This window comes from Hylobates moloch, unplaced genomic scaffold, assembly GCF_009828535.3.
Source record: "Hylobates moloch isolate HMO894 unplaced genomic scaffold, HMol_V3 SCAFFOLD_19, whole genome shotgun sequence".
Taxonomy (NCBI): domain Eukaryota; kingdom Metazoa; phylum Chordata; class Mammalia; order Primates; family Hylobatidae; genus Hylobates; species Hylobates moloch.
In genome coordinates this window covers 21,203,604-21,230,293 of record NW_026652294.1, presented here as the reverse complement: position 1 = coordinate 21,230,293, position 26,690 = coordinate 21,203,604, and the positions used below count along the sequence as shown (strand labels likewise).

The 26,690-nt window shown below is 51.9% G+C and overlaps 1 protein-coding gene across 2 annotated transcripts in view; it reads right to left on the bottom strand.

The window, feature by feature from the left end:
• Window positions 1-26,690, bottom strand: part of FAM83F (family with sequence similarity 83 member F) — a 47,831-nt gene that overhangs the window by 6,974 nt on the left and 14,167 nt on the right. Inside the window, exons 2-5 of one of the 2 annotated variants that reach the window (XM_032138497.2) lie at window positions 17,040-17,207; window positions 16,367-16,488; window positions 14,405-15,081; window positions 6,584-6,901 (exon numbers count right to left, since the gene is read on the bottom strand). In XM_032138497.2, coding sequence (XP_031994388.1) covers window positions 6,852-6,901; window positions 14,405-15,081; window positions 16,367-16,488; window positions 17,040-17,207 — 1,017 coding nt within the window. In that variant the 3' untranslated portion in view covers window positions 6,584-6,851. Of the gene's footprint in view, window positions 1-6,583; window positions 6,902-14,404; window positions 15,082-16,366; window positions 16,489-17,039; window positions 17,208-26,690 lie in introns of those variants that run through there. The other variant, XM_058431285.1, reaches the window with a different exon arrangement.

Genomic DNA, 26,690 nt, shown 5'->3' with positions numbered 1-26,690 from the left:
GCACAACCAGATAAGACCGCAGCCCTCTAAGGTTGAACCTGCATGAGGGGAACACAGGTCCCTGCCAAGCAGAGTGGCTCTGAAATGGCATCTCTGGCAGGTTTTCTCTCCCTTTCTGTCGAAACCTGGGCCTTGGCCAGGTGTGGTAGCTAATGCCTGTAATCCCAACACTTTGGGAGGCCAAGGCGGAAGGATCGCTTGAGGCCAGGAGTTCAAGACTAGCTTGGGCAACATAGTGAGATCCCATCTCTACAAAAAAATATTAAAAATTAGGGCAGGAGTGTTGGTGCAAGCCACTACTACTACTAGCTACTTGGGAAGCTGAGGATGGAAGATCTCAAGGAACTCACTGAGCCCAGGAGTTTGAGGCTGCAGGAAGCCATGATTACGCCACTGCATTCCAGCCTGGGTGACAGAGCAAGATCATCTTAAAAAAGCAAAAAAAAAAAAAAAAAAAAAAGAAAAAGAAAAAAGTAAAAAGAAACCTGAACTCTGTAGCTTCCTTCAGGTGAATGAGCAGTTAGCCCTGTGTGCCAAAGATTCAATATGAAAGTGGTAAATTTCACAGGGAAGCAAGGGGGAGGATCTAGGAGAGAAGATCCCAAGAGGAAAATAAGCCACTGGAGGTCACGCCCCCGGAGGCTTCTCCGATGCCTAGCTGTGTGTCAGCCCCTGTGCTAGGTGCTTCGCGTGGTTACTCTGGAGAGTCGTCTCGAGATCATCCCCATTTGACACATGACGAAACGGGAAAGTTCGGGGGTGTGAAATTGCTTGCTGGGGTCATTAGCTGTTCGGTGGCGGAGATAGGATTTCAGCCCTCGCCTGCCTGTTTTGAAGCCTGTCCTCTCTATGCCACGTGCCCCTGCCAAGGTCATGCAGGCATACCAGCTCAAAACCACACCTTCCTCACTCACCATGTATCCCCAAGCTGGGCACCCAGCAAATATCCACCTGATGAATAAATGGGTGCAGGCTTGCAAGCACTGCAGTGAACCTTTCCCTGTCCAGTCACCTAACTTCCAAGACACTTCCAGGAAGAGATGAGGCAGGAAGTCAAAGCTGCGAGCAGGAAATAAGAATCATGACGCATGGTTTTCTGCACACGATGAGCTCTTTTCCTCTTGCTTGTGCCCACAGCACCGTGGGCACCGCGGACATACTGCCTGTTCTTGCCTTTTGCTCCTTTCCTCCCCCAGCTCCCACGTGCTTGCTGGCTTCCGTAGCAGGCCCTAGCCCATCTCCTTCTGTTACGTGGACATCTGCTCCTAAAGCTGCTTTTCAGTGGCTGCAGGCAATGCCCTAACTTCTAGCCATTTTTCTAAATGAAAACTTGTTTCAGCCAGCTGTCACTGTGAAAGTGCTCTAGGACGGTCCAGATAACCAGATTCTAGCCCTTCCTGCGACTCATTGGGTGACTTTGGACAAATTTCCTCACCTTGGGCCCTCCTTTCTGTGCTAGCTTTTGAAAAGAAGCACGCAGACAGGGCCATCGTTGAGCAGCTAGAGGCCTGCAGGCCCAGTGCCACCTAGTCTGGACCACCCAGGAGATGAAGACCATGCACTTAGAACATACAAAGAAAGGAGAAGCCTTCCTAGAGGAAAGGATTAGATCAGGAGGGACTTTTGATAAACCCAGTCCTTAAGAAATTAAATCACAGCAGAACCCCATTTGCCATATATGGTATTAGAAGTCAAGAATGAGACAGAAAGGGTCATGATCAATTCTAGAACCTCTATGACACCTCGTGTTTATTCACCTGGCTAATTCTCTGTACTGAATGGCAGTCAAGTCGTCAATCATTTAACAAATAGGTATTAAGCATATATTGTGGTTGCAGAGCTGAGCCAGGCAGGTGAGGCACCAGTGCTCACAGAGCCCGCTCTCCAGGCTCAGGAACCCCAAGGACAGATGGGTACCTATCGTGCCAGGCAGCAGCACATGGCATCCAGAAGCAGGGCTTTCCTCAGTCCCTAGCTGGGAGAGCAGAAGCTGCAAGGGGAAGGGCGAGAAGTCCAGGCCTGCCTAACTGTGCAAGGTCTCTGGGCTGATCTCACGGTTACTTAGCCCCAGAACATACTCACGGCTGTGCCTGCCCTTCTTGCCCTTCTCCTCACTCAACCTTGACTGGCTCTGCTCACTGAGCTGGGGGTACCTGTTCTGCAGCAAACCTCCTGCCCCTGGAACAGCAGTGCAGACAATCAGCAGCAGCCACTAGGTCCTTTGGGCAGGGAGGCAGGAGTGTGGCGCACAGCCAGATAAGAAATTGCATCCCTAGCGCACGGCAGGGCTAATTAGCTGCTAAGGGGGCTTTGTCAATGTTCACTGAGAATGTGGTCGTGACAGGCAGGTAGCGATTCCCGCTTGGCCTGACTTGAGTGTGGGAGGCTCTCTGCTGCCAGCACTGGCTGCTTTTGGAGGTGGGTCCACCGCTGGACACACACAGGTATGTGCAGTGGTACTGTCTGTGCAGGACGTAGCTGAGCCTGAAGGAAGAGGGACAGACTGGCAGGAAACCTGACAGGGAGCTGAGTGGAGTGAGGCAGATGTGTGTAAACACACCTGTCATGGGGAATATAAGATGGTAAAGAACTAAGAAAGATAACCAGAACAGAAAGGAAAGATGCTACTGCGTCTCCCAGGAAGCTGCGTCTCAGGCAAGTCAGCCAACCTCTCTGGGCCAGGGTGCTATGTCCAAGGTACCCAGGGCAGAGAGTGCATTGAAACACTTCGGAGAAGTGGCCTATGCAGGCCACCAGGTCAGGACTGTGAAAATAAGAGCCAGTGCTCTCAAAGGGGGCACTTTTACCCCCCAGGGGACATGTGGTAACATCTGGAGACATTTTTGGTGGTCTCATCTGAAGGAGTGCTAGTGGCATTTAGTAGGTAGAAGCTAGGGATGTTGCTAAATGTACTATAATGCACAGGGCAGCCCCATCCCCAACAGAGGATTCTGCAGCTCCAAAACATCACCATTGCCAAGACCCTGAGCTCAAGGAACAGGCTCAGACCTGCATTTTCTGTGATGTGCGATCTGGGGAGAGTTGTGTGCCTCCTCATCTGAAAGATGGGGATAATGAACCTTAGCCAGGCTGGGCATGGTGGCTCATGCCTGTAATCCCAGCAGTTTGGGAGGCCAAGGCAGGCGGATCACCTGAGGCCAGGAGTTTGAGATCAGCCTGACCAACATAGTGAAACCGTGTCTCTACTAAAACTACAAAAATTAGCTGGGCGTGGTGGCGCGTGCCTGTAATCTCAGCTACTCAGGAGACTGAGGCCAGAGAATCACTTGAACCCAGGAGGTGGAGGTTGTAGTGAGCCGAGATGGCGCCACTGCACTCCAGCCTGATTGACAGAGCAAGACACTGTCTCAAAAAAAAAAACACAAAACAATTACCTGCGCTTCTCATCATACAACTTTATGAGACCCACTCCCCCAATACACAGGAAAACTATTACCTTTCTAAAGGGCTCTTTCTTGAGCTTTTCTTAGTTTGAAACCTTCATGTTACTAAAGCATCTAGCATGGTGACTGGCATATAGTAGTTGCTCAATAAATATGAAAAAGAGAAAAGCAATACAGTAGTAAACAAAAAAAAATAGCCCGGATGGGTACGGTGGCCTGTAATCCCAGCACTTTGGGAGGCCGAGGCAGGTAGATCACAAGGTCAGGAGGTCAAGACCAACCTGGCTAACATGGTGAAACCCCGTCTCTAATAAAAATACAAAAAAATTAGCCGAGCATGGTGGCGGGCGCCTGTAGTCCCAGCTGCTCAGGAGGCTGAGGCAGGAGAATGGCGTGAACCCAGGAGGTGGAGCTTGCAGTGAGCCGAGATCACTATCACTGCACTCCAGCCTGGGCGACAGAGTGAGACAGACTCTGTCTCAGAAAAAAAAGAGAAAGAAAAAAGAAACAGCCCACTTCCCCTCTTTGGCCAGTTTCTTCCATATCTCTGGGTCTCATTTTTTGCCTAGCCTTTCTGTAAAGTTCTACACAGGCAGAGGGTAATGATGTTAACAGAGGCTATCTTGAAAGCCCTCAAGGGGTCAGGGATAAGATTAAGGACAGGTAGCTAAGGAGATGGGAAGTTTTGCCAGATCCCAAGGGGCAGGCTCCCAGACCCATCCAGGAGTCCTGTGCTTCCTGCCTTTGTGGGGCAGAAGCAAGTGTGGTGGCCACACCAGGGGCTCAGCTCACTGGGAGGTTAGGCTTCCCAAAGAGCTGCACCAGCTGTGAACACTTACCCTACAGAAGCTGACTCAGAAAGTCAGACAGCAGTTTGGTGGTGGTGTGGGGTGGGGGGCAGTGAAGCCAGACCCCAGCCCCGAGAGTGCTGCCTTACCTGTTCCTCCTAGAGCCCTTCCAATGTAAGCAGCCTTGCGGAAGCTGCTGTGCAGGGACCAAGGGCATGATCCACCCTTGAACTTGCCATCCAACTGGGAGGGCCAGATGTACCCTTGAGATTTGATGAGTAAGAGACTGCTTCACAAAGTATGTGCAAGTGCTGGAACAGAGGGCAGGCGTACTCACAGCTGAGAAGCCAAGAGGCAGAACAGAGTGGGCCGGTGCCTAGGCAGACAGGCAAACATGAAGAGCTGCATTTTGTGAGTTCAAGATCCTTGCCATCTCAGACTACAGTTTCTGTCTCAAGCCTTTTGGAGCTGGTGGGGCCCGACACCATCTTGTCCACACTGCTATAAGGATGAGGACACAGGCCAGCAGGGAGAGGCACCCTGCCTGGGCACTCCTGCCTTGTGGCTGGCCCTCTTCCCACTATGCCAACTTGCTTCCTAACGTATGGTCTCCCCATCATTTCTACCAAGAAAGTGTGAAAAACCCCATCTTGGCACATGGAGAAACTGAGGCAGAAAAGAAGGCCTGGCTCAAGGCTGTGGTGACTTGGAGATTCCAATCAGGGATCCTCCCAGATTAGGTGTCAGGGCAGGTGAGGGACCTGGGTGTGCTTTGGGTCTAGAGGGGGTAAAGGGAAAAAGCAGGGCCTGCTCTTCTGGCAGGGGAGGCACAGATGCCCTTGGCTGACTTGCTCGGAGGCTGGTCCCTTCCCCAAGCTGCCTCCCTCATCCCCAGAGGCACCCACCCTCCACACCAGAGAGTGATCTCTTTGCCCCATTGCAATTTACACATGTCATGTCCCATACCTTCAAGGTATCCCCCTCGAGCTGAGGTGTAACACCCCCACACCCCACCTCCCCCCTCTCTCCCTTCCCTCCCCTCCAGAATGAGCTCATGCCACACTGCCTGGCCTTGGTGCCTAAGGAAACACTTCCCAGAAGCATTTCATCTTCATAAAAGCTCAGGGAGGTGGGCCAGAGTCCCTTCTCCACACACCCTAGAAGCCAGCCTTGGGATTAACAGAGAAGACCCTGGGGACAGGCTCACCCTTCCTTTCCCTTCCCCTCCCCACTGCTAGAGAGATGGCATCTCAATGGCCGCCACGTGTGGTCCCCACTTCCTGCTTCCTCAGAAGCAATGCCTGGCTCCCGCAGCCCAGCCAGAGTGGCCCCTTTTCTTGCTCTCACGTCAGCTGCCTTGCAGACATCTGTACCCCTCCCCCAGGTGCTGGTAGTGTCCTAGGGTTTTTTAGAAGGAGAGAAAGAGGATGAGAGTTTGGTTCAGAAGTCAGAGGGCAAGACAGTCTGCTGCCTGGCTCTTCCACAGCGCTCGGATCCCCCATCGCCCTGCTCGCAGGGCCGGCTCACAGAGTCTGCAGTTTGGCAATTTCTCCCAGGTCCATTCACAAACTCTCCTCGGCCCTCTCCAGTCACCCAAGTGGGGAGGGCAGAGTGGAATTGCTTACTGGGTCTCCCAGCCTCATGGCAATTAGGCTGACCTGCTCTGGCGAGGCACAGGCTCCTAAAAATGGCCTGACTCTCGCAGGAGGCAAAGGCCAGTCTGGCCAAAGTGTAACCTGGAAGCCCCGGTTGGTGAAGGGGTCCGAGGACCCCGTTAGAATTGAGGGAGAAAAGGCAAATGCTCTTGTCCTCAGGGCCAAGCCTCCCACACCTCCAATCCCCTCTCAGCCAAGCCCCCTCCCTGCCTTGGGCTGTAAACCAAAGTTTACTGACTGAGGGAAGGAGCAGTCCGCAGCAGCCAGCAGCCGAGGAGGTCTGGACCACTCACGCCGAGACTGCCAGGACGGCACCAGGCAGGGAAAGAGAGAACTCAGTGTGAGCGTTCTCAGAACAGCAGTGTCAAATTCTGCCCCTCACTGGGAGAGGCCGCGTTATCTTCCCCTCATTCAAGTCTAGTTCAGGAGCCGGGCCAGGAAGGCCACTGCAGCCAGTGCCTCTGCAGTTCCAGCTGCACCTTATACCTGGAGTTCAGAGGCTAGAGCGAGACTGGAACTCGGGATCCCAGGCTCAGGGCCCTGCCCTCTTCCCTTTTATTCCACCAATCTCTTGGGTGGGGAGTGGCGTGGGGAACCAGAAGCACCAGGAAGCCTGGGAAAGGAGAAGCCACTGCAGCTGCCCCAGACACCCCATCCCATTAAGGTTTAAAGAATGGCCCTCACCCCATCTGGCGATCAGTGGAGGGGGTGGGGCACAAAGGCGAGCAGACACTGGTCAAGCTTCCACTTCATGTAAACAAGGAGGCCGTGGCACTGACTCCCGCCCAGCCACCGACAGTCCGGTGGAGGCGTGTGACTGAGATGCTTCGGACCCTCTCATTTGGGATCCAGGGTCCCTGAGGCCAGGACGGAGGCTGCAGGGCAGGAGGCCAGTTGGAGTCTGATGTGCCAGCTGGTGCACTGTGCGACCCGTGCTCTCCATGGCACAGGGCAGGGCAGGGCAGGCAGGCATCCACACATCCTGCCCACCACCATCCCGCAGCTCAGGAAATCACACAGTTGCTAGGCTTGGCAGAACTGGGACTTGTTTTACCTGCAGAGGCAAGGGACAGAGGCGGGGAAGGATGTGAGTGAAACGCTTGGTGGATTCAGCTTCAGTTCCTACCCTGTGTTCTGTCCACATCTCCAGTTGAGGGGCTGGGGTCACGGTCTCCCTCCCAAGCTGCTGATCTGGAAACCAAGTCAATAGGGCACCCGGGAAAGTAGAAGGGAAGATTCTGCCTGTTCCAGCAGCCTCGGCAGGAGCCCCACTGGGCGGGACATCAAGGTGACAGCCATCTCCTGACCAAAGCGGGGTGGGGGAAGGATCCAGACTGCAGAATCAATGACAACAACCATCAAGTCCAAAGTCTTAGCTGCTCTGTCTACGGACTAGCCATTCTTTTGTTTCTTTACTTTCCTAATAAACTTGCTTTCACACACACACACACGTCTCGCCAAGAGGCCGCTCACTACCAGCTAATACATGCAGCTCTACAGCCTGCAAAGTAAGACCGCGGTCCTTCTCTCTGGTTCCCCTCCCGGGCTGCCCCATTCTACCGCTGAGGTGCCCATAGCTCCCAGAGCCAGCCAGCGACAGTGCCAGAACCTGGCTTTCCCGGTCCAGTTCCAGCTCCTTCTGCCACAGGCCACCTAGGCTGGAAGAAGGAAAGCTGGCGCCTCAGGAAAGGCTGGCGCTGGCCAAGAGCTGCCACCGTGGGGTGGATCACACTGCTTAGGACGTGGCTTTGAAGGGAGGACAGAGAGGAACGTGCTGCCTGTAGGGAGGGAAGGGGAAGAGAAAGCTGCCCCCGTCCCAGCCAGAGAAGCTGATTTCTCCTCTTCCGCAGGCCTCTACCATTCCTTCCCACTCCCTTTACAGTCCTGAGATGAGGCCTGTGGTTCCTTTGGCTGGATTCCTGCTCTCAGACCTCCGGAGGGAGTGCAGGGGAGTAGCGAGGCAGGCCTGACACCTGCGGGCCTGTGAGGTGTCGGGCGCTGGAGCAGGAAGCCCATGTCCTCGGAGCACTGGCTGCCTTTCCCCAGGTGGAAGGCACTTGTATTATTTCCTGCCAGTTCCCCTCCACACAGCAAGGGCTGCCTCCCTGGTGCTCACACAACCTTCCAGTATCACTTCAGCTGTGAATTTAATCAAGGCCTTGTCTGCCTCCTCTGCTGGGCCATGAGCAGGACCCACTGAACACAGCCCAACTTGGAGCCCTGCCCTGCCACACAGGCCGCTGCTCCTGCCCACTGCACTCTGACCCATGGCCTCGGGCCTCATCCATCCAGGCAGACTGAACGAGCTCTTCAGGACTGACCACAAATCCAGCTACACCCTCATTAAGGGTGTTGCCCCACCCTTGGGCAGGAGGCTGCGCCCCAAGGGCTCCATGGCCAAGGCGCTGGGGGTCACCTTCCGCAGTGGTGCCGAGTGCATCTGGGGCGGCTCTGCTAGTGGGATGAAACGTGGCCGTCTTAGAGTCACTCGCTGCTGCAATGGACACATCCGTCCCCATTTCCTCCCATCAGCTGATTTGATTTGTGGGGCCCACTAAGCAGATGTCAGTTCCTCCCCAGAGGCAGCAGCATTTTGGAGGCAGGTAAGCAAATCAACCTCCAGATCGTTAAACAGGGGAGGCGGTGTAGCTGGGGGTGGGATGGTAGGGGGTGGTGGTGGGGGTAACTGCTTCTCAAGCCTGCACACCGCCCGGCTGGCTGCCTCTGGAAGAAGCCTGGGCAAGGCAGGGGCAGGGCCTGTCTTCACCAGCACCGTGCTCTCCACTTTTTTGTAAGGCAGGGTGAAAGCCTGGAGAGAGCACCTAGACTCAGAATTCATTTTCTAGCCCTGGACAGGACAGAGAAAATGGCTTGGCTCGAGGACAAACTCTGTATCCCTTGTCATTCCCTGAGTGCTCAGGTATTGGGAGCTGACCACATGCGGGGAGTCAGCCCTGCTCAGGTGAACAGGGAAGGTGTATAAATGGCCAGAATAGTCTTTTTCACAAAGTATGCGTGGCCTGGGAGCTTCAGAGGTGACGCCAAGGTGGAGCTGAAAACGGGTGCAGGGTGGGAGGAGGGGCCGCTCAGCGGAGCGGAGCCATGTGACGTAAGCATGGGGTGAGGGTGGCAGCCTGGGGCACTCGGGACCTGCAGTCAGTCTGGTTTGCTGGCAGGTGAGGTGGTGCGGGAGAGAGGGAGGCAGAGGTCACCCACACGGGAAGCCATGACAAGGACAATGATGTGCAAACTGCATGCACAGGCTCCAGGGCTTCGCATTCCCCGTACCTGGAAGAGTCTTTCCTCAGATGTCCACAAGGCCCTCTCCCTCCATTCGAGTCTTGCTCTGAGGCTCCTTGGTTAGAGAGGCCTTCCCTGGCACCCTTTATAGAAGGGTCATCCTCCCCCAATCCTGGTCTCTCCCCAGGGTAACATGCTCCATAAAAGCAGGGACCATGTTCATTCTGTTCATGGCTGTGCCAGGAACTTAGAGCAGGGCCTGGCACAGAGCAGACACTTCGTAGACACATATTTATTGAATAAAATGCGTGAGACGGCAATGGCGAGCTACTTAGGGGTTTAGCGCAATCCTAGTAACAACAGTAATAACAGCAGCAGATGCACCAGATGCAGCAAGCACAGGAGAGAGATCTGAGATCCGCGGCCCCAAGGGATGACACAGGAGAACAAGTCCCCCAATCCAGCGGCCCGGCAGCCACAGCTCTACAGAGCCAGACCACACTGCCAGCCAGGGGGCCATCCACACATAAATCCAGGGACCCCAGGAGAGTTCTGGAAAGGGACTGTCACTGCAGGTCACCTCAGAGAAACTGGGAAGCAAAGCACAGGCCCAGGGACTCTGGGGCAGGAAAGGACCCCGAGGCACTCTGGGAAGCAAGTTACTGCTCTCGTCTTCCTCTTGGCCCCCACGACACCGTGGGAAAGGGCTGGTCCTCTATTTGGGGCTCTGGCTCTTCCAAACAGTTTTTTTGTTTTGTTTTTTGAGACAGAGTCCTGCTCTGTCGCCCAGGCTGGAGTGCAGTGGTGTGATCTCCACTCACTGCAACCTCCACCTCCCGGGTTCAAGAGATTCTCCTGTTTCAACCTCCCGAGTAGCTGGGACTATAGGCAAGTGCCACCATGCCTGGCTAATTTTTTGTATTTTTAGTAGAGACGGGATTTCACCATGTTAGCCAGGATGATCTCTATCTTCTGACCTCATGATCTGCCTGCCTAGGCCTCCAAAAGTGCTGGAATTACAGGCGTGAGCCACCACGCCTGGCCCAAGCAGTCTTTAAAGGTGCAGGGAAGCGGTGCCGATCCTAGCCTTCTGGAGATGACCATGATATCTGCAGAAGGCTAGGGAGGCAGGAGATCACACTGCCCTTTCTCCCTGGGCAGCCACGGACACAGGGCCTGGCCTCTCTGAACCTCGGGAGTCTCATTGTGAGACGCTGTCATCAGGCAGGATGGCAGCGAGGAGGACGCCAGTTCCGTGTGATGGAGTATGGCACCATGTCTCTCGCCACTTCAAAAGTGTTGGCCATTTCCCAGTCATCTCCCTGGGGGAACTGGGTGGGGTCTCAGGCACAGCACAGGGATCTCCTCCCCTAGGCTGGCAGCACTCAAAGGGCAGGGCCTCATCTGTGCTTCCTCAGTCGCCGCAGAGTTGGCTGGTCTGAGGACCCTCTGCACTGGGGAGCTACACTGGAAAATGAGGGCCCTAATTTAAAATGCAGATTCCTAAGCCCCACCCAGCGGTACAGACTCTATTTGTTGGATTTTGTTTTTATCTTTAAAATTTTTATTATTATTATTTTGAGATGGAGTCTCGCTCTGTCACCCAGGCTGGAGTGCAGGGGTGCGTTCTCAGCTCACTGCAGCCTCCACCTCCTGGGTTCAAGCGATTCTCCTGCTTCAGCCTCCCAAGTAGCTGGGATTACAGGCACCTCCCACCATGCCCAGCTAATTTTTGTATTTTTAGTAGAGACAGGGTTTCACCATGTTGGCCAGGCTGGTCTCAAACTCCTGACCTCAGGTGATCCACCCACCTCGGCCTCCCCAAGCGTATCTGTTGCATTTTAAAATCTGTATTTACTTTTACTTTTATTTTTTTGAGACAGGGTCTCTCTGTCGTCCAGACTGGAGTGCAGTGGCGCAATCACAGCTGACTGCAGCCTCGACTTCCCGGGCTCAAGTGATCCTCCTGCCTCCACCTCCCACGTAGCTGGGACTACAGGCACATGGCACTACCCCCAGCTAATTAAAATTTTTTAAAGAGATGGCGACTTGCTATGTTACCCAGGCTGGTCTAGAACTCCTGGGCTCAAGGGATCTTCCCAGCTCAGCCTCCCAAAACACTGGGATTACAGGCATGAGCCACCGTGCCTGGCCTCGTTGCATTTTTACCAAGGCTCTCCACTGAGGCTGCCCTGTGAGTTTGGGGGTCCCTGACCCAGGGAGCCTCTGCGGAGGGCACAGAAGCTCCAGAATAAGGGATAAACACTTCCAGCAGGAGGCGAGGGCTGAGGGAAGACGTAAAAGGAAGAGGCGCCTAGCTTCAGCCACTAGAGGGCGCCGTGAGCCTTGAAACCGCTGGGCACCCCTGGCCCCCAGCTGGATCCCCATCCGAAAAGGAGGAAGCAACTTCCCTAAGGTTCTCCCAAGGGCCACACCTGGGTTTGCAAAAATTTGCATGCTGTTTGACAACTATATACTCCTTATCAAGCAATTTTACAGGCTGTCAGCTCTGAGCTTTTTCTATTTTTTCTCTTATGACAGAACCTGTCATCAACCCAGGTTCTCCCTTGACAAGAGGGCAGCAGAGACAGAAAGAACAGAGGCAGAATCTGAACTCCAGGTGACCTCGGAAACCCTCCATGGTGCACCCCCCGCTTCTAGATGAGGACACAGCCCCAGGGAGGGGATGGATGTGTCCTGGGTACAGGGAGCAATGTGTCCCAAGCTGAGAGCCAGGTGGCAGCTGCTCTGGGAGGTTCTGAACGTTTACCAGGGGAAGGGGACACTTTCCCTGTGTGGGGGCCCAAAGGCAGGAGCTCAGGTTCTCACTGATTCCCACCGTGGGAGCCCCATGCTGTCAGGGGCCCACCTTCTCACACATGCAGTCCTGGCTGCTTAGCTGCTGCTGCCTGAGGGGAGACACTGAATCAGCCCCACTTGGCCATGGGTGTGGGAAGCTGGAGGCCGTGAAAAAGGGCCTCTTAAGAGAGGAGCTCCTGGCCAGGTGTGGTGGCTTGTGCCTATAATCCCAGCACTTTGGGAGGCCCAGAGGTAGAAGGATCACTTGAGGCCAGGAGACCAGCCTGGGCAACATGATGAGACTCTGTCTATACGAACAATTAAAAAAATTAGCCAGGCATGGTGGCATACACCTGTGATCCCAGTTACACAGGAGGCTGAGGTGGGAGAAACGCTTGAACCCAGGAGGTTGAGGTTGCAGTGAGCTGTGATCGCACCACTGCACTCCAGTGAGACGTTGTCTTAAAAACAAACAAAAACAACAAAAGACAGGAGAGGAGCTGCTGCTTCTCCCTCAGGCCTTGGGAGGGAGAGGAAAGGTGCGTGAATTTCAGGGCTGCAGGTACTGGGTGCCCACCCAGGTGGGCAGAGGCCTTACTGGAGGAGGCTGCTCTGTCTTCGTCTAAAGGATGGATGAGGAACGGGATGATGGTTCCGGGCATCCCCAGACCTTCCTGGCTGTCCGTGCCCTCGCCCTCAGTCTTCCCTCTCTCTCTCTATCCCAGCATCAGGTGCCCTGGAGAGGAGCTTCCCGAGGCACCGTCTGTGTCTGCAAGGCTGGCTCCTGGGCACCGTGTGCAGACACCAGAGAGCAGCAGCAGGGACAGGGCCACCGTGACCACCCAAGAGGTGGGAGCAGGGTCATGGATGTGGAGGGACACACAGAAGGCAGCGGGAAGGGACAAGACAATGGGCTTTGAGTTTCCATGGAAACTGCACCTCAGGGCGAGGGGCTGAAGGAAGAGAAAGCTTCCACTTCACTTCAGTCAGGACTTGGGAAATAGCCCTTGCTGCTGTCAGCTCGCCCCCTCCTTCCCCTCTTCCCCCTCCTTCCCCTCTTCCCCTCCCTCCCTTGCCAGCTGTTCACCATGGCAACCCTTCCTCCAAACCAAAGGTGCAGAGCAGCAGCAGCAGCAGCTGGTGTTAGGGGAGCCAGGGAGCCCAGGAGGAACGGGGATGGGGCCAGCCACCCCTCCTCTGACAGAACATGGCTGTGCCCATGCCTGGTCTTGAATCCTGGCCTTACTACCACTTCCTGTGACCTGGGAACACTTCATTCACCTCTCAGAGCCACCTGCCACCTCTGTGCTTGAAGGGTGGTTGTGGGGGCAGAAGGGGAGAGAGAGCGCCTGTGCAGGACTTGGCAGGCCAGCAGCTCAGTCAACGTCTCCAGGCCAAATGGAGGCAACGCCCTGGCACTCCCACTGTGCCCACAGCCACAGAGGCGCCCAGGCCTGTTCCAACTCCAAGAAGCAAAGTTAGCCAACATTTCCTGAGCACAGAATGTGCTCACAAAGCAGTGCTGGGGAATTAGCAGAGGGGATGACACTTGTGCTCCCTGCTCTCACACCATCACAATCCGGTTAAAGCTGGTGTGCAGGAATGCAGGAGTCCTGGGAGCCCTTGGGCCGGGCACACAAGACCTCAGGCCCTGCCATCGCCCACCTGGCCAGTCAGAGCCCAGTTCTCATCACTGGGCTCCATAGTGATGGAGGGAGAAACCCCACCACGGAAAGTCCCCTGACTCAGGGATGCAAAGATGAGAAAGTCACCACCACTGGCCACCTGAAAGGCCACCCTGGAGACTGCTGCAGAGAGAGACATAAAGGCCAGGGCCTCCTGGGGATCCCAGAGAGATGCCCAGAAAGACGCTGCCATGGAACAATCCCACCCAGGGACAAGCAGCCGGGCAGACAGCACTCAGCAGAGGGACACGGAGAAACCAAGTCGGACTGCCTGTCACAGAGACAGGAAAGTGGGTCAGGGCACTGGTAGGGTACAGGGGAGGGTGGGGTGTGTCTAACCAGGTGAGATCCTGACAATAGGTGATCTGGCAAGGAAGAAGGTTTGCTAGAAAGAGCCCTCAACTCAGAGCCAGGGTCGAGCCGCACCCATGCACCCCACTGCGCGGAGCCCCCGTTTCTTCACTTACAAAGGAGAAAGTTTCTCAGCTTATTTGATTTGTTGGGTTACCATGAGGGCTGATCTGAATGCCTTCTAGCAGTGGCAGTAGAAGCTCTCAGACCCCTCCATGCCAACCCTGGAATCCTTCTCTTCTTTCAGAGAAGAGGAAAATGAAACTCAGAGCTGCAGGACTTGCCCAAGGCCTCCAGGCAGCTAACGGCCGGGACCAGAACGGGAACCAAGGACCCCAGAACCCCAGAGCTCCTGCCCTCTCTGTGCCCACAGATGGAATCTGTTCCTCTGCAGGTATGAGGCAGTGCTCCTGGATAAGAGCCAATGCGGGGCCAGGGCCAGAGGCATGGGGAGGCACCAGGCCAGAGGGAAGAGGGCTCACCTGAGATGTCCGCACTGGAATTCTCGTTGGGCCTCTTCCCCGTCAGAAACTCCACTTCAGAGAAGGTCTCGGTGGAGACAGAGCTGGCCATGCCATTGGGCGCCGCGGGCCTCTTGGCTCGGCGACTGAAGAGCCTGCTGCTGAAGCGCCTGGCGGGGGCGGCCTCCCCCCGGGCCCCTTCTCCCATGCCATTTTGGCTGGGTGCCTCTCGGGATTTGGGCTTCAGGTCTCTGTGCATGTGAGAGACCATCCTGCCATCCTTCCGGCTCAGCTCTCCCAAGGGGATGGGCTCCACGGGCGGCAGCACCTGCTGCACTGTAACCAGGTCTTTCAGGAAGCTCTCCAGGCGCCGGGCCGACTCACCACCGCTGCTGCCCTCCTCCTGCCCCTCTGGGTTGCCGCCCGCCTCCCGCTGTTGCCGGGCAGCCCAGCGCATCATCTCCCCAGGCGGGTGGCGGCAGCCTGACACCAAGGCGTACTTGGGGTTGATGAGCTTTCGAGCCACAGTGGAGGAGTAGTGGAGGCCAACCCTGCCCGCCAGGCCCAGCTGCCGATACAAGTCCACCTCCTCGGAGATGGCATACAGCTCCCGGAACTCTGTGTCAAAGGGCTCCACGTTCTGCCCTGTCAGGAGCAGGAGGAGGTTCCTGTCCACGTAAGAGGAACTCCAGGTGAACCTGGGAACATGGGGACAGAAAAGCAAGACACATCTGCCCAGGTCTCTCTCTTGCCCTGCCCCCACCCCCACCTGTCCCTCCGCTGTGACCAGACCCTTGCTGCAGGTGTAAGGCTCCTTGTGGGCCACACGCTGGACTGGACTCCCTCCACCCACCCGCAGCCTCCCTTTCCCCAAAGCTTGGCCTCAAATGAAGCAAGCAGGCAGTGGGTGCAGGGAAAGAGCATGGGAAGTCAGGCCTGCATTCAAACCTGGTTTATATTCTCATGTGCCTTGTAAGCTGGGGCTCCCAGGACATATGTTCACAGGGTTGTTGTGAGGCGCAAATGAAGTAACTCATATAAAACATTTAGCTCAGTCCCTGGCACAAACACACATTTAAAAAATAGTAACTGCAGCTGCCACTATTATGAATATTATTCTACTCTGCATTGGTTCTTTTCTGATTTTTTTAAGCACTTAGTGTCTGCAGAAACCCATACTCTGATCATGTGACAGGACTTACGTTGCTATTCATTGTTTGGTGTGCTCAGGTCTCTCTTCTCGTCATCTATATTTTAATTTACTTGGAGGGCAGAGATTACACAGATACAGTCTCTCGTGTTCCTGGTAAATTATTTTAAAATCAGAATTCTAAGGCCAGGCTCACACCTGTAATCCCAGCATTTTGGGAGGCTGAGGCAGGCGGATCACTTGAGGTCAGAAGTTCGAGACCAGCCTGTCCAACATGGTGAAACCCCTTCTCTACTAAAAATACAAAAATTAGCTGGGCATGGTGGTAGGCACCTGTAATCCCAGCTGCTTGGGAGGCTGAGGCAGGAGAATCGCTTGAATCCGGGAGGCGGAGGTTGCAGTGAGCCGAGATCATGCCACTGCAGTCCAGCCTGGGCAACAGAGCAAGACTCCGTCTCAAAAAAAAAAAAAAAAAAAAAAAAAAATTCTGGCGACATTTCCTGCACACCACACCTTCCCGTTTCTTTCCAGATCTGGTGCATCCCACCTCCTGCTTGTCCCACGTAATGACTAGGCTCAAAATGCAACCGGCTGCAAATGGACCATGAAAAGCAGACAGTGCATAATGCCTAGGAAGAGTTAACCCTCTTTCTAGAATAATCCATCAACCAGGAAGTTTGAGGGAAGGGACTGGGCAGAAAGCTGTCCTTTGCCATTGCGTCAGATGATACCTGTTACAACTCATGATGACGGAGGCTCCAGTCTGGCATCTTCCTGAACACCTACCTGGAATCAAGGCCTCCTGGGCCCTTCTTTGACCTGGCCCAACTCACCTGTAAGATCCAGTGGCCACTTTGTCACCATCCACCATCAGGAACCTTGATGACAGGGTCCCCTTGATCCTCCCCATGGGCATGTAGAAGCCAATGCCTGTCACAGAGCGGACACGGATGTTCTGTTGGGAAGAGTAGAAGGCCCCGTCACCTGGGTTGGGCCAGCCTCTGTGCCAGGTCCTTGCTTCTGCAGAGGAAGAGCCCCCTTGTCTATGGACCCTGCCTGCAGGCTCCTGTCTTCACTAGACACTCTGCTTCCTACAGTCTTCCATAGGGAACCCTCTTTGGCGAGCAGGAAAAAGTCCCAAAATCTTGCTTTAGGCATGGATAAGCCCAGGGTGGTTCCTGCCTCTTCTCAAAAGGCCCCAGAAGAGAACAACGGCCCTCACTTTGAAGTCAGTGATTCTTCAGGCTAAGCACCCCAGGACCAGCCCAGAGCTGCCTCCTTCAGTCTCAGCAGCCTAGGGATCAAATTGAAACTGGGCATATGATTCAGTATTTAACAGTAAAGCCAAGGTTAAAGGCTTGACTTTCAATAAAAGGAAAGGTGTTGAGATCTTGAAGTTCATCTGGGCCCCCAATCAGGGAAGAGGCAGGGGGGAGCTGCAGGACGGGGCAGAGGTAGTCTCTATCTCATCTCCTGCCCACTTTCCACCCCAGTGGTGCAACTTACCCGAATCCGGAAGTCAGTGAGCTGCAGGTCCTGACACATCTCCAGGAAATACTTCACTCCTGCCTCGTCCAGGATGATGTACACTGGGACCCGGCGCTTACAGGCAGCATCCACAATGTCTTGAAAGATATCACCATCGGTGAAGAGGTCCATGACCACAGCAATGACCTGGGTGGGGAAAGGCACTGGTGAGCCACATGGTGTCTACACGCCCACAGAGGCACGCCCTGCTCAGACGGGACCACCTCGCCCTGGGGTCACTGGTGGCCAAGAGTCAAAAACTCCACCTGCACCATTCCTGGGGCTCCACGTCCCCTGACCTTTGAGCATATCTGAGCCCTGGAGATGGGCCTGGGGGTGCAGGCCGTGTGCTTGTACTTCATCCTGGACAAATCCCCACCTCCCCATCCTGGGGGTCTTCCAGCAGCTCTTAAGAAGCTGTATCAGGGCCAGGCGAGGTGGCTCACACCTGTAATCCCAGCACTTTGGGAGGCCAAGGCAGGTAGATCACCTGAGGTCAGGAGTTTGAGACCAGCCCTGCCAACATGGTAAAACCCTCTATTAAAAATACAAAAAATGGGCTGGGCATGGTGGCAGGCGCCTGTAATCCCAGCTACTTGGGAGGCTGAGGCAGGAGAATTGCCTGAACCTGGAGGCAGAGGTTGCAGTGAGCCAAGATTGCGCCGTTGCACTCCAGCCTGGGCAACAAGAGAAAAAAAAAAAAATTAGCCAGGCGTGGTGGCGGGCACCTGTAATGCCAGCTACTGGGGAGGCTGAGGCAGGAGAATTACTTGAACCTGGGAGGTGGAGGTTGCAGTGAGCCGAGATCGTGCCATTGCACTCCAGCCTGGGTGATAGAGTGAGACTCTGTCTCAAAATAAATAAATAAATAAAATGGAATAAAGAAGCCATATCATGGGAGATCTAGGGGGCTGAGGAAAGTTGCTCCTGACACCCTAGAAAAACAAGCAGGCACAAGGAGATGCCATCACTGAGATGCCAGGGGTGGGCTCATCTCTTTGAGCCACAGATCTGCTCAAACATCACTTTCGCAGCAGGCCTGGATGTGCTGATGGCCTTGCAGCAGTGCAAAGCTCTGTGCTTCCCCAGGCACAGATCCAGGCAGAGCTCTGGCTGGCTTGGATTCCCTTGGCCTTCAGGTGTCCATCCCATACTACCCCATCCTCAAATCAAGGTCATTGCTCAGGACCCTTCGTTTACAAAAGTCAGTCCTGATTATCTACCCTGGAAGGCAAGGTTTATGCAGCCTGAGGCAGCTCCACCTTTCTAACCACAGCTACTTCCAGCTTCCTACACAAACCATGCTCCACACTCCAGCTGAAGGCTTTCTTATTGGCCCAAACACCGTGCATGTGATGCCGAGGAAAAGTCCTCGGCTTTGGGGTCGGAGAGATTTTGTTTTAACTGTGGATCCACCACTTCCTATTTGTGACCTTAGGCAAGTCACTTAATCTTAATGAGACCCTGTTTCCTCATCTGCAAAGTGAGGATACCTTGTATTTTACACGTTTGCCCTGACGATTAGGGACAACTTTGTAAAGCAGCAAACACAACCTCTGGCATGTAGTAAGTCCTCAGGAAACGGTAACTGCTATAAAGTCCAGGAAGTCGGCTTGCCTTCACAACTGAAAGCACCGACTCTAAAGTCAGGCAGACCAGGCTGGTATCCCCATGCCACAGCCGGCCCAAGCTTCTTTGGCCGCAAAATAGAGCTAATAATTGCACCTATCTCAAAGGGTTGTCCTAGGACTTAGTGAGATGCACCATGAAAGTGCTGAGTGCAGGGCCGGGCATGGTGGCTCATGCCTGTAATCCCAGCACTTTGGGAGGCCGAGGCGGGTGAATCACTTGAGGTCAGGGCTTTGAGACCAGCCTGGCCAACATGGTGAAACCCTGTCTCTACTAAAAATACAAACATTAGCCAGGCATGATGGCACACACCTGTAATCCCAGCTCCTGGGGAGGCTGAGGCAGGAGAATCACTCATTGCAACCCAGGAGGTGGAGGTTGCAGTGAGCTGAGATTGCACCATTGCACTTCAGCCTGGGTGACAAGAGCAAGACTCTGTCTCAAAAAAAAAAAAAAAAAGAAAAGAAAGAAAGTGCCGAGTGCAGCACCTGGCACCAGGTACGCTCAATCAGCCTCCGTCACGGGGGTGTCACCACCTTCACGTGTGCTCTGCCGTCACCCTGACTCTAAAGATTCCTGTGCCCTGCCCTACACAATACCATTTAAAGTTCTTCATAGCTCTTACATTTTGAGAAAGAAAAAAAAAAAAAAATTTATCTGAGGAATGAGAGACTTTTAAAATTACCAGGCCCAGAGAGGCATTTAAAACGTGACAGCAGCCAGATACAGTGGCTCATGCCTGTAATCCCAGCACTGTGGGTGGATCACTTGAGGCCAGGAGTTTGAGACCAGCCTGGCCAACATGGTGAAACCCTGCCTTTACTAAAAATACAAAAATTAGCCGGGCGTGGTGGCGGGTGCCTGTAATCCCAGCTACTCAGGAGGCTGAAGCAGGAGAATTGCTTGAGCCAGGAAGGTGGAGGTTGCAGTGAGCCAAGATTGTGCCACTGCACTCCAGCCTGGGGGACAATGAGAGACTCCATCTTACAATAAAATAAAGCAGTCATGTCTCACTCTCCCTCAAGCTAAATAATTACCATTATTTAGTAAGTGGCTTGAAGCCACTTGCTGTATGAGGCCTCTAGGCTGACTCCAAGTAGCCAAAAAATGCTACACACTCCATAGTTCAACAAGGTAGGCTGGGCACAGTGGCTTACACCTGTAATCCCAGCACTTTGGGAGGCTGAGACAGGAGGACTGCTTGAGCTCAGGAGTTTCAGGCCCACCTGGGCAACATGTCAAAACCCTGTCTCTACAATACAAAAATTAGCTAGGCATGGTGGCATGTGCCTGTAGTCCCAGCTACTTGCGAGGCTGAGGCAAGATTCCTGACCGATGGCTTTGGTTGTCCCCCACTCTCCTGATTTCATCCTTGTTTCTTTAAAAACTTGAGCCTCCCCAAGGAAACCTCTCCTAAATCTTGGCCCAAATAAACTCTCTATACTAATTCTGCCTCAGAGTCTTCCTTTGAGGTTGATATTGTGATAATCATTCATGAAGGGAGAATGAATTCTTTCTGAGCCCCACAGGCAGAGAGAGGACCTAAAGACAGATAAGCTACAACACTGATTGCAAGGGGTTAATCCAAGTGGAATAACAAGAACTTTGCACAAAATAACAGAGACATGAGATAAATGAGATAAATGCCTTTAAGAGCGTGACATGTGATGTGGGTTTGGGGTGAGTGGGTGAGCGGAGAGATTACTTCTAGCCAGGGGAGAATAAGACTTTACTAAGGAAGCTGAACTATGAAGGACGGGAAGCCTTTGGCACCCAGAGAAAGGAAAAGGAGGAAAATTGAGCAGGGAGGTTGGGCTGCCTTGCACAAGTGTGTCCTGCACATGGGCACTGGCTGAGGAGGGGAGTGGGAGCTGCGTCTGCCCCGGGAAGGGTCATCTTTCTCTAATCTACGTACAGGTGTCACGTGGCCTAGCAGGGGCCTGCAAGGGGAGCATTTCAGGGAAAGGGCACAGCACAAACAAAGGTACTGTGCCGTTTAATTTTATGTGTTCGCTTGGCTGGGCAAACGTTATTCTGGATGTTTCTATGAGAGTGTTTTTTTGGATGAGGTTAACATTTAAATCACTAGACTTCGAGTAAAGCAGATTGCCCTCCATAATGTGGGTACGTCTCGTCCAATCCACTGAAGGCCTTAATAGAAGAAAGACTGACCCACCCTGGGCAGGAAGGAATTCTGCCAGCAGACTGCCTCTGGGCTCAAACTGCAGCTCTTCCCAGCATCTCCAGCCTGACAGCCCATCCTGCAGGCTTTGGCCTTGCATCTACATTATCCCATGAACCAATTCCTTAAAATCAATCTCTCTCTCTCCGTGGATCTCTCTTACACACACACAAACATGCCCATCCAGTTGGTTCTGTTTCTCTGGAGAACCCTGACTAATACAGGCACTGAGGATGGGAATTAACATGTACTAAATACTTTCAGTGCACCTTAGGCTGTGTCCTGTGCTTTAGGTAAATTTTCTAATCTGATCCTCACAACTATTTTGAGAAAGGGTTATTCCCACTTTACAATTGAGGAAGTAAACACATACGGGGCAAAGCCCTATGTCCAACGTTATAAAGCTGCCATGTGGCAGAGCAAGGAACTCAGTCCTAGGTGGCTCCAGGGTCTTCATTTCACTGCTTCCTAGAGATGGGATTGCTGGGAGGTACTTCAGAAACACTGAATCAAAAACTGGCTGTTTAAAAAGACTAAACAAGATAGACAAACTTCTGGCAAAACCGACAAAAAAGGAGGAGATATAAATAAAATACTGAATGAAAAAGAAGAAATTACTACAGACATAATAGAAATTTAAGGAATTGTAAACATGGTAAAAAAGAATATTAAGGCCAATTATATCCTAAGGCAATTGAAAATGCACATGACATGAGAGCTCACTTAAAAAAGTGAACTCAACAAAATATACCATAACCAAGTAAAGTTTATCCTAAGAATGTTAAGGGTGACTCAACATCAGAAACGGTATCATTTTAATTTAAAACATTTATGGGGTAGAGAGGAGGAAATCATAATTATCTTAATAATTTTACAAAAAGTATTTAATAAAGCTAGAGCCCTACTTGTGATTATAATTCTCAGAAAACAAGGAATAAGAGGGATCTTCCTTAACTTGGTAAGCTCTATCTACCAAAAACCCACATGAAACATTTTACTTAACAGAGAAACTTATGATGTACTCCCTTTAAGTCTCAGGCAAGTGAAGGATACTCACTATCACCACTACAGTTCAACATAGTATTGGAGGTCCTCACCAATGCAATAAGACAAAAAAAAAGAAACAAAAGAAATGAGACATAAGGATTAGAGAAGACAAAACTACCAGTATTTAAGAATACAATTTTCATAGAAAATCCAGTAGAATAAAGAAAAAAGCAATCAGAATAAGAGAATTCGGCAAAATTGCCAGATCCAGGAAAAACTTAACAAAAACCAATAGCCTTCTTCTATTCCAGCAATAATCAACCAAAAGAAAGAAAAAAAGAAAACAAAAGAAGGAATGAAAGAAAGAAAATAAGATCCATTCACACTTAAAACCTAACCACATGGCATTTGGAAATAAATACCTTCAGGAAGAAATATTGGAAACTCTACTAAAGGGCATTTTAAAATATGTGAATAAATGAAGCAATAAATCATGAAAAGATAATATGATTTAATATTTTAAAAATCGAATACTCTCCATATTAATAAAATTCAATGCAATTCCATAAAAAGCTCAGTAAATGTTTTTGAGAAACTCAAATACTTGTAAGATATAAAGAAGAATAAAGATCCACAAATAGCTACATTCATTCTGAAAAAGAAAAACTAAAAGGGAACACTTGTCCTATAGAGAGTAAGGCATACTACAGCACCATAGCAATAAGAATTGAATTACTTGTACTACTTAAGTAGGAAGGAACTGACCAATAGACCAATGGAACAGAATGGTGAGACCTGAAGTATACACACAAACACATATATACATGTATACCCACACACATACACAAAACTTCATGTATGATAGGGGTAGAATCACAACTCAATGGAGAAAAAAATGCCCTTTAGCAGCTGCTACTGGGAAAACTGGCTTACTACATAGAGAAAAACAGAGGTGGATCCATCCCTACTTCACACCACATGTAAAGGAAAATTTCAGGTAGGTTAAGTACTTAAATGTGAAAGATATAATAAGGGAGTTGATGAAATGCAAGAAAATATCTTCATGACACCGGGTAAGAAAGAATCTCTTAAGTTTCCAAATGCACAAACCATGAAGGCAAATAAAATTATGTTAATAAGTATGTAAAAAGGAGCAGTCTTTTTTTTTTGAAACGGAGGCTCGCTCTGTCGCCCAGGCTGGAGTGCAGTGGTGCGATCTCAGCTCACTGCAAGCTCAGCCTGCCGGGTTCATGCCATTCTCCTGCCTCAGCCTCCCGAGTAGCTGGGACTACAGGTGCCTGTCACCATGCCTGGCTAATTTTTTTTTTTGTATTTTTAGTAGAGACAGGGTTTCACTGTGTTAGCCAGGATGGTCTCGATCTCCTGACCTGGTGATCCGCCTGCCTTGGCCTCCCAAAGTGCTGGGATTACAGGTGTGAGCCACCGTGCCCAGCCCTTTTTGTTTGTTTGTTTTTGAGATGGAGTCTCCTTTTTCACCCAGGCTGGAATGCAGTGGCGTGATCTCAGCTCACTGCAACCTCTGACTCCCAGCTTCAAGCGATTCTTGTGCCTCAGCCTCCCGAGTAGCTGGAATTACAGGTGCACACCATCACGCCCAGCTAATTTTTGTATTTTTAGTAGAGACAGGGTTTCACCATGTTGGCCAGGCTGGTCTTAAACTCCTGATCTCAAGTGATCCGCCTGCCTCGACCTCCCAAAGTGCTAGGATTTCAGGTATGAACCACCGCACCACGCAAAATAAGCAATCTTCATTAGTAATCAGAAAAATTCAAATTAAAACAAAGAGATGGCTGGGCGCAGTGGCTCACACCTGTAATCCCAACACTTTGGGAGGCCAAGGCGGATGGATTACCTGAGGTCAGGAGTTCGAGACCAGCCTGGCCAACATGGTGAAACCCCGTCTCTACTAAAAATACAAAAATCAGCTGGGCGTAGTGGCACATGCCTGTAATCCCAGCTACTCGGGAGGCTGAGGCAAGAGAACTGCTTGAATCCAGGAGGTGGAGGTTGCAGTGAGCCGAGATCACACCATTGCACTCCAGCCTGGGCGACAAGAGCAAAACTTCATTCCAAAAAAAAAGAAAAGAAGAGATGAAAGGAAGAGACCACTTTACAACTATGAGATTATGAAAAATCAGAAAGTTGGATAATCCAAACTATGAGATTAACGAAAAATCAGAAAGTTGGATAATCCAAAATATTGGTAGGTGGAGGAAGGGGGACCTTTGTCACTGCTGGTGGGTAGGAACACTGGTGCAGCTATTCTGTAGAGCAACAGGCAGAAGTTAGTGGATTTAAGCAAGTGCACAGCTACAAGCCAGCAAAGCCACTCTTGGCTGTGCACCCCTGGGAATCTCTTGGATCTTTGCACAGGTCTATATGGGGGCCAGAACAAAGATGCTGCCTGCATCTTTCTTTTGGGGAGCTGGCAATGACTTAGATGTCTATTTCTAGAAGACTGGGTAAGGAAAATGTGAGGAATGTGATAGAATGTTTTACAGCAGACAGAAGCGACGAACTAGTTCCATGTGCTGTAACTTGGATAATTCCATTTAAAATGGATAGTTCAAATGAAAATGTTAAAGAGTGAGATCTATAGCCTAATACCACTCATGTAAATAAAAACACACTACAGGCCTCAGCGACATGAATCCACTCTAAGCTGGACATCTTGGAGTGTTCAGAAATGAGAGGACAGTGAACTCTGGCCTAGACAGCATGTGAGAGATAAACTATCAGGAGCACTGATAAACTATCCCAGCCCTTTGGGAGGCCGAGGCGGGTGGATCACCTGAGGTCAGGGTTTGAGACCAGACTGGTCAACATGGTGAAACCCATCTCTACCAAAAATACAAAAATTAGCCAGGCATGGTGGCGCACACCTGTAATCCCAGGGAGGCTGAGGCAGGAGAATGGCTTGAACCTGGGAGGTGGAGGTTGCAGTGAGCTGAGATCGTGCCACTGCACTCCAGCCTGAGCAACAGAGCAAGACTCCATCTCAAAAAAACAAAACAAAACCAAAAAGCACACTACATAACATAACACTGCATACTTTTCAAGGATACAAAAATGTCTGAGGACATATGCCGAACACATGAGGGTGGCTGCCTGTGGAAGGAGAAAGGAGTGGGAGGGCAGGAGAAAGGTAAAGCAAGAGGCCTTTCAAGGCTCGCTGGTGGCAGTGTGCCGTGAACTAAGGTGCACAATCAGCTCTTTGCACCTGGGGTCCAAAATAGCCAATCAACTAAACCAAAATCACATTTGAGTCCTCCAGCTGGGCTGGCACAGTTCAGGGCAGGTATGGGGTAGGTACAAGGGTGAAGGTACATGGGCTGGATACGGAGGGTTTGAACACAATGTGCAGAGTTCTGGCTTCATTCCACCAGCAATGCAGTTTCCAGGGCTCTGATACTTGATCGCCATCTCCTAGTGCTCCTGATAGTTTATCTCCCACGAGCTGTCTAGGCAAGAGTTCACTGTCCTCTCATTTCTGAACACTCCAAGGTGTCCAGCTTCGAGTGGACTCATGTCGCTGAGGACAGCTTGACCGGTTTGCAGAAGCATGTCTCAGGTTCACAAGCTTACTTTTGCTTTGTGGTTGAAAAATGAAGCAGGGAAGCTGGCCTGTCCTAGCCCCACCTGCCTAAGGATGTCAGGAGAGGCAGCAGTCCCCACAGCCTGGCTTTCGCGAGTTGGACTGTGACGCCCTGGTGCGAGCCAGCCATCTGTGTCACTACCAATTAAACAATGAAATATCTGTAGTAGAAAAAAAAAATCAATTGCTGGCTGACTCCTGCAATCTAGTTGTGGAGAAGTGATAATTACCTTCTGCTTTGGTCTCTGAGGGCTCTGCTTTGACATTCAGCTCCGCAGCGTCAGGCCCAGGGGAACCAGCTCCCCACTCTCTCTGCTTGGGTCTTTCACTGAGCACGTGATTCTCCACACTGAGCGAACTTCAAAGCTCCCAGTGTAGATGGAAAATTGGGTTTAAAAACATGACATCATGGGCTCAGAACCCAGGGAAGCCGATTTTGTTGGGGGAGGAAATCACGCCCCCTCCAGCTGGCTGCCCACCCCTGGCATCCCTTACCTGGTTACCTACTGATGCGCAATGCCTGGGGAGAGAGGTTAATTCGAGGTGGCAGCAGTTTCTATAAGCTATTGCAGGCGCATTGGCAGACAGCCTCTGATGTTGTAAGACTTCTCATTGGGTGTTTGATGAGCTCAACATCTCCTCATCTGATATCCCGCCTGGGCGGCAGGACGGGAAGTGAAGGCGGGGAGGGAGCCTCCAAATGCCCCTCTCCTGCCTTTCAGCTTTAATTAAACTGCTGGCGTTTCCAATTCTCTTTCTGGACTCTGTAATTACCGTCAGATAACAAAAACGACAAGAGGGATCCACCTGGCCCCTGCACCCCACGTGTGTTTGGATGACCCAGACTAGAGAAGGCATGGCTCTGCCCGGTGTCCACATCCACAGAGTTGACTGCAGCTTGGACGTGTCCCTCAGCCACACAGGCACTCCCCAGATCAACATCCTCCTAGTCACTCTGGCCAGAAGCCCAGGCCTCCTCCTCCTCCCCACCGACCAAATCCCATCAGTCACTGAATCCAGCAGGCCCCACCCTGGGCACCTTCTCAGGGTTAATCCTTTCTGTCCCCACTGGTACCGCCCCAGCTCGGACCCTCCTCCTTTCCTACCACGCTTGGATGAGCTTCCTAACTGCTCTCTCCTGCTCACCTCCGCCCTCCAATTCATCCTCCACAGCAGGATGCAAACTGAGATGCATGGGCAGAGAAAGACAACACCA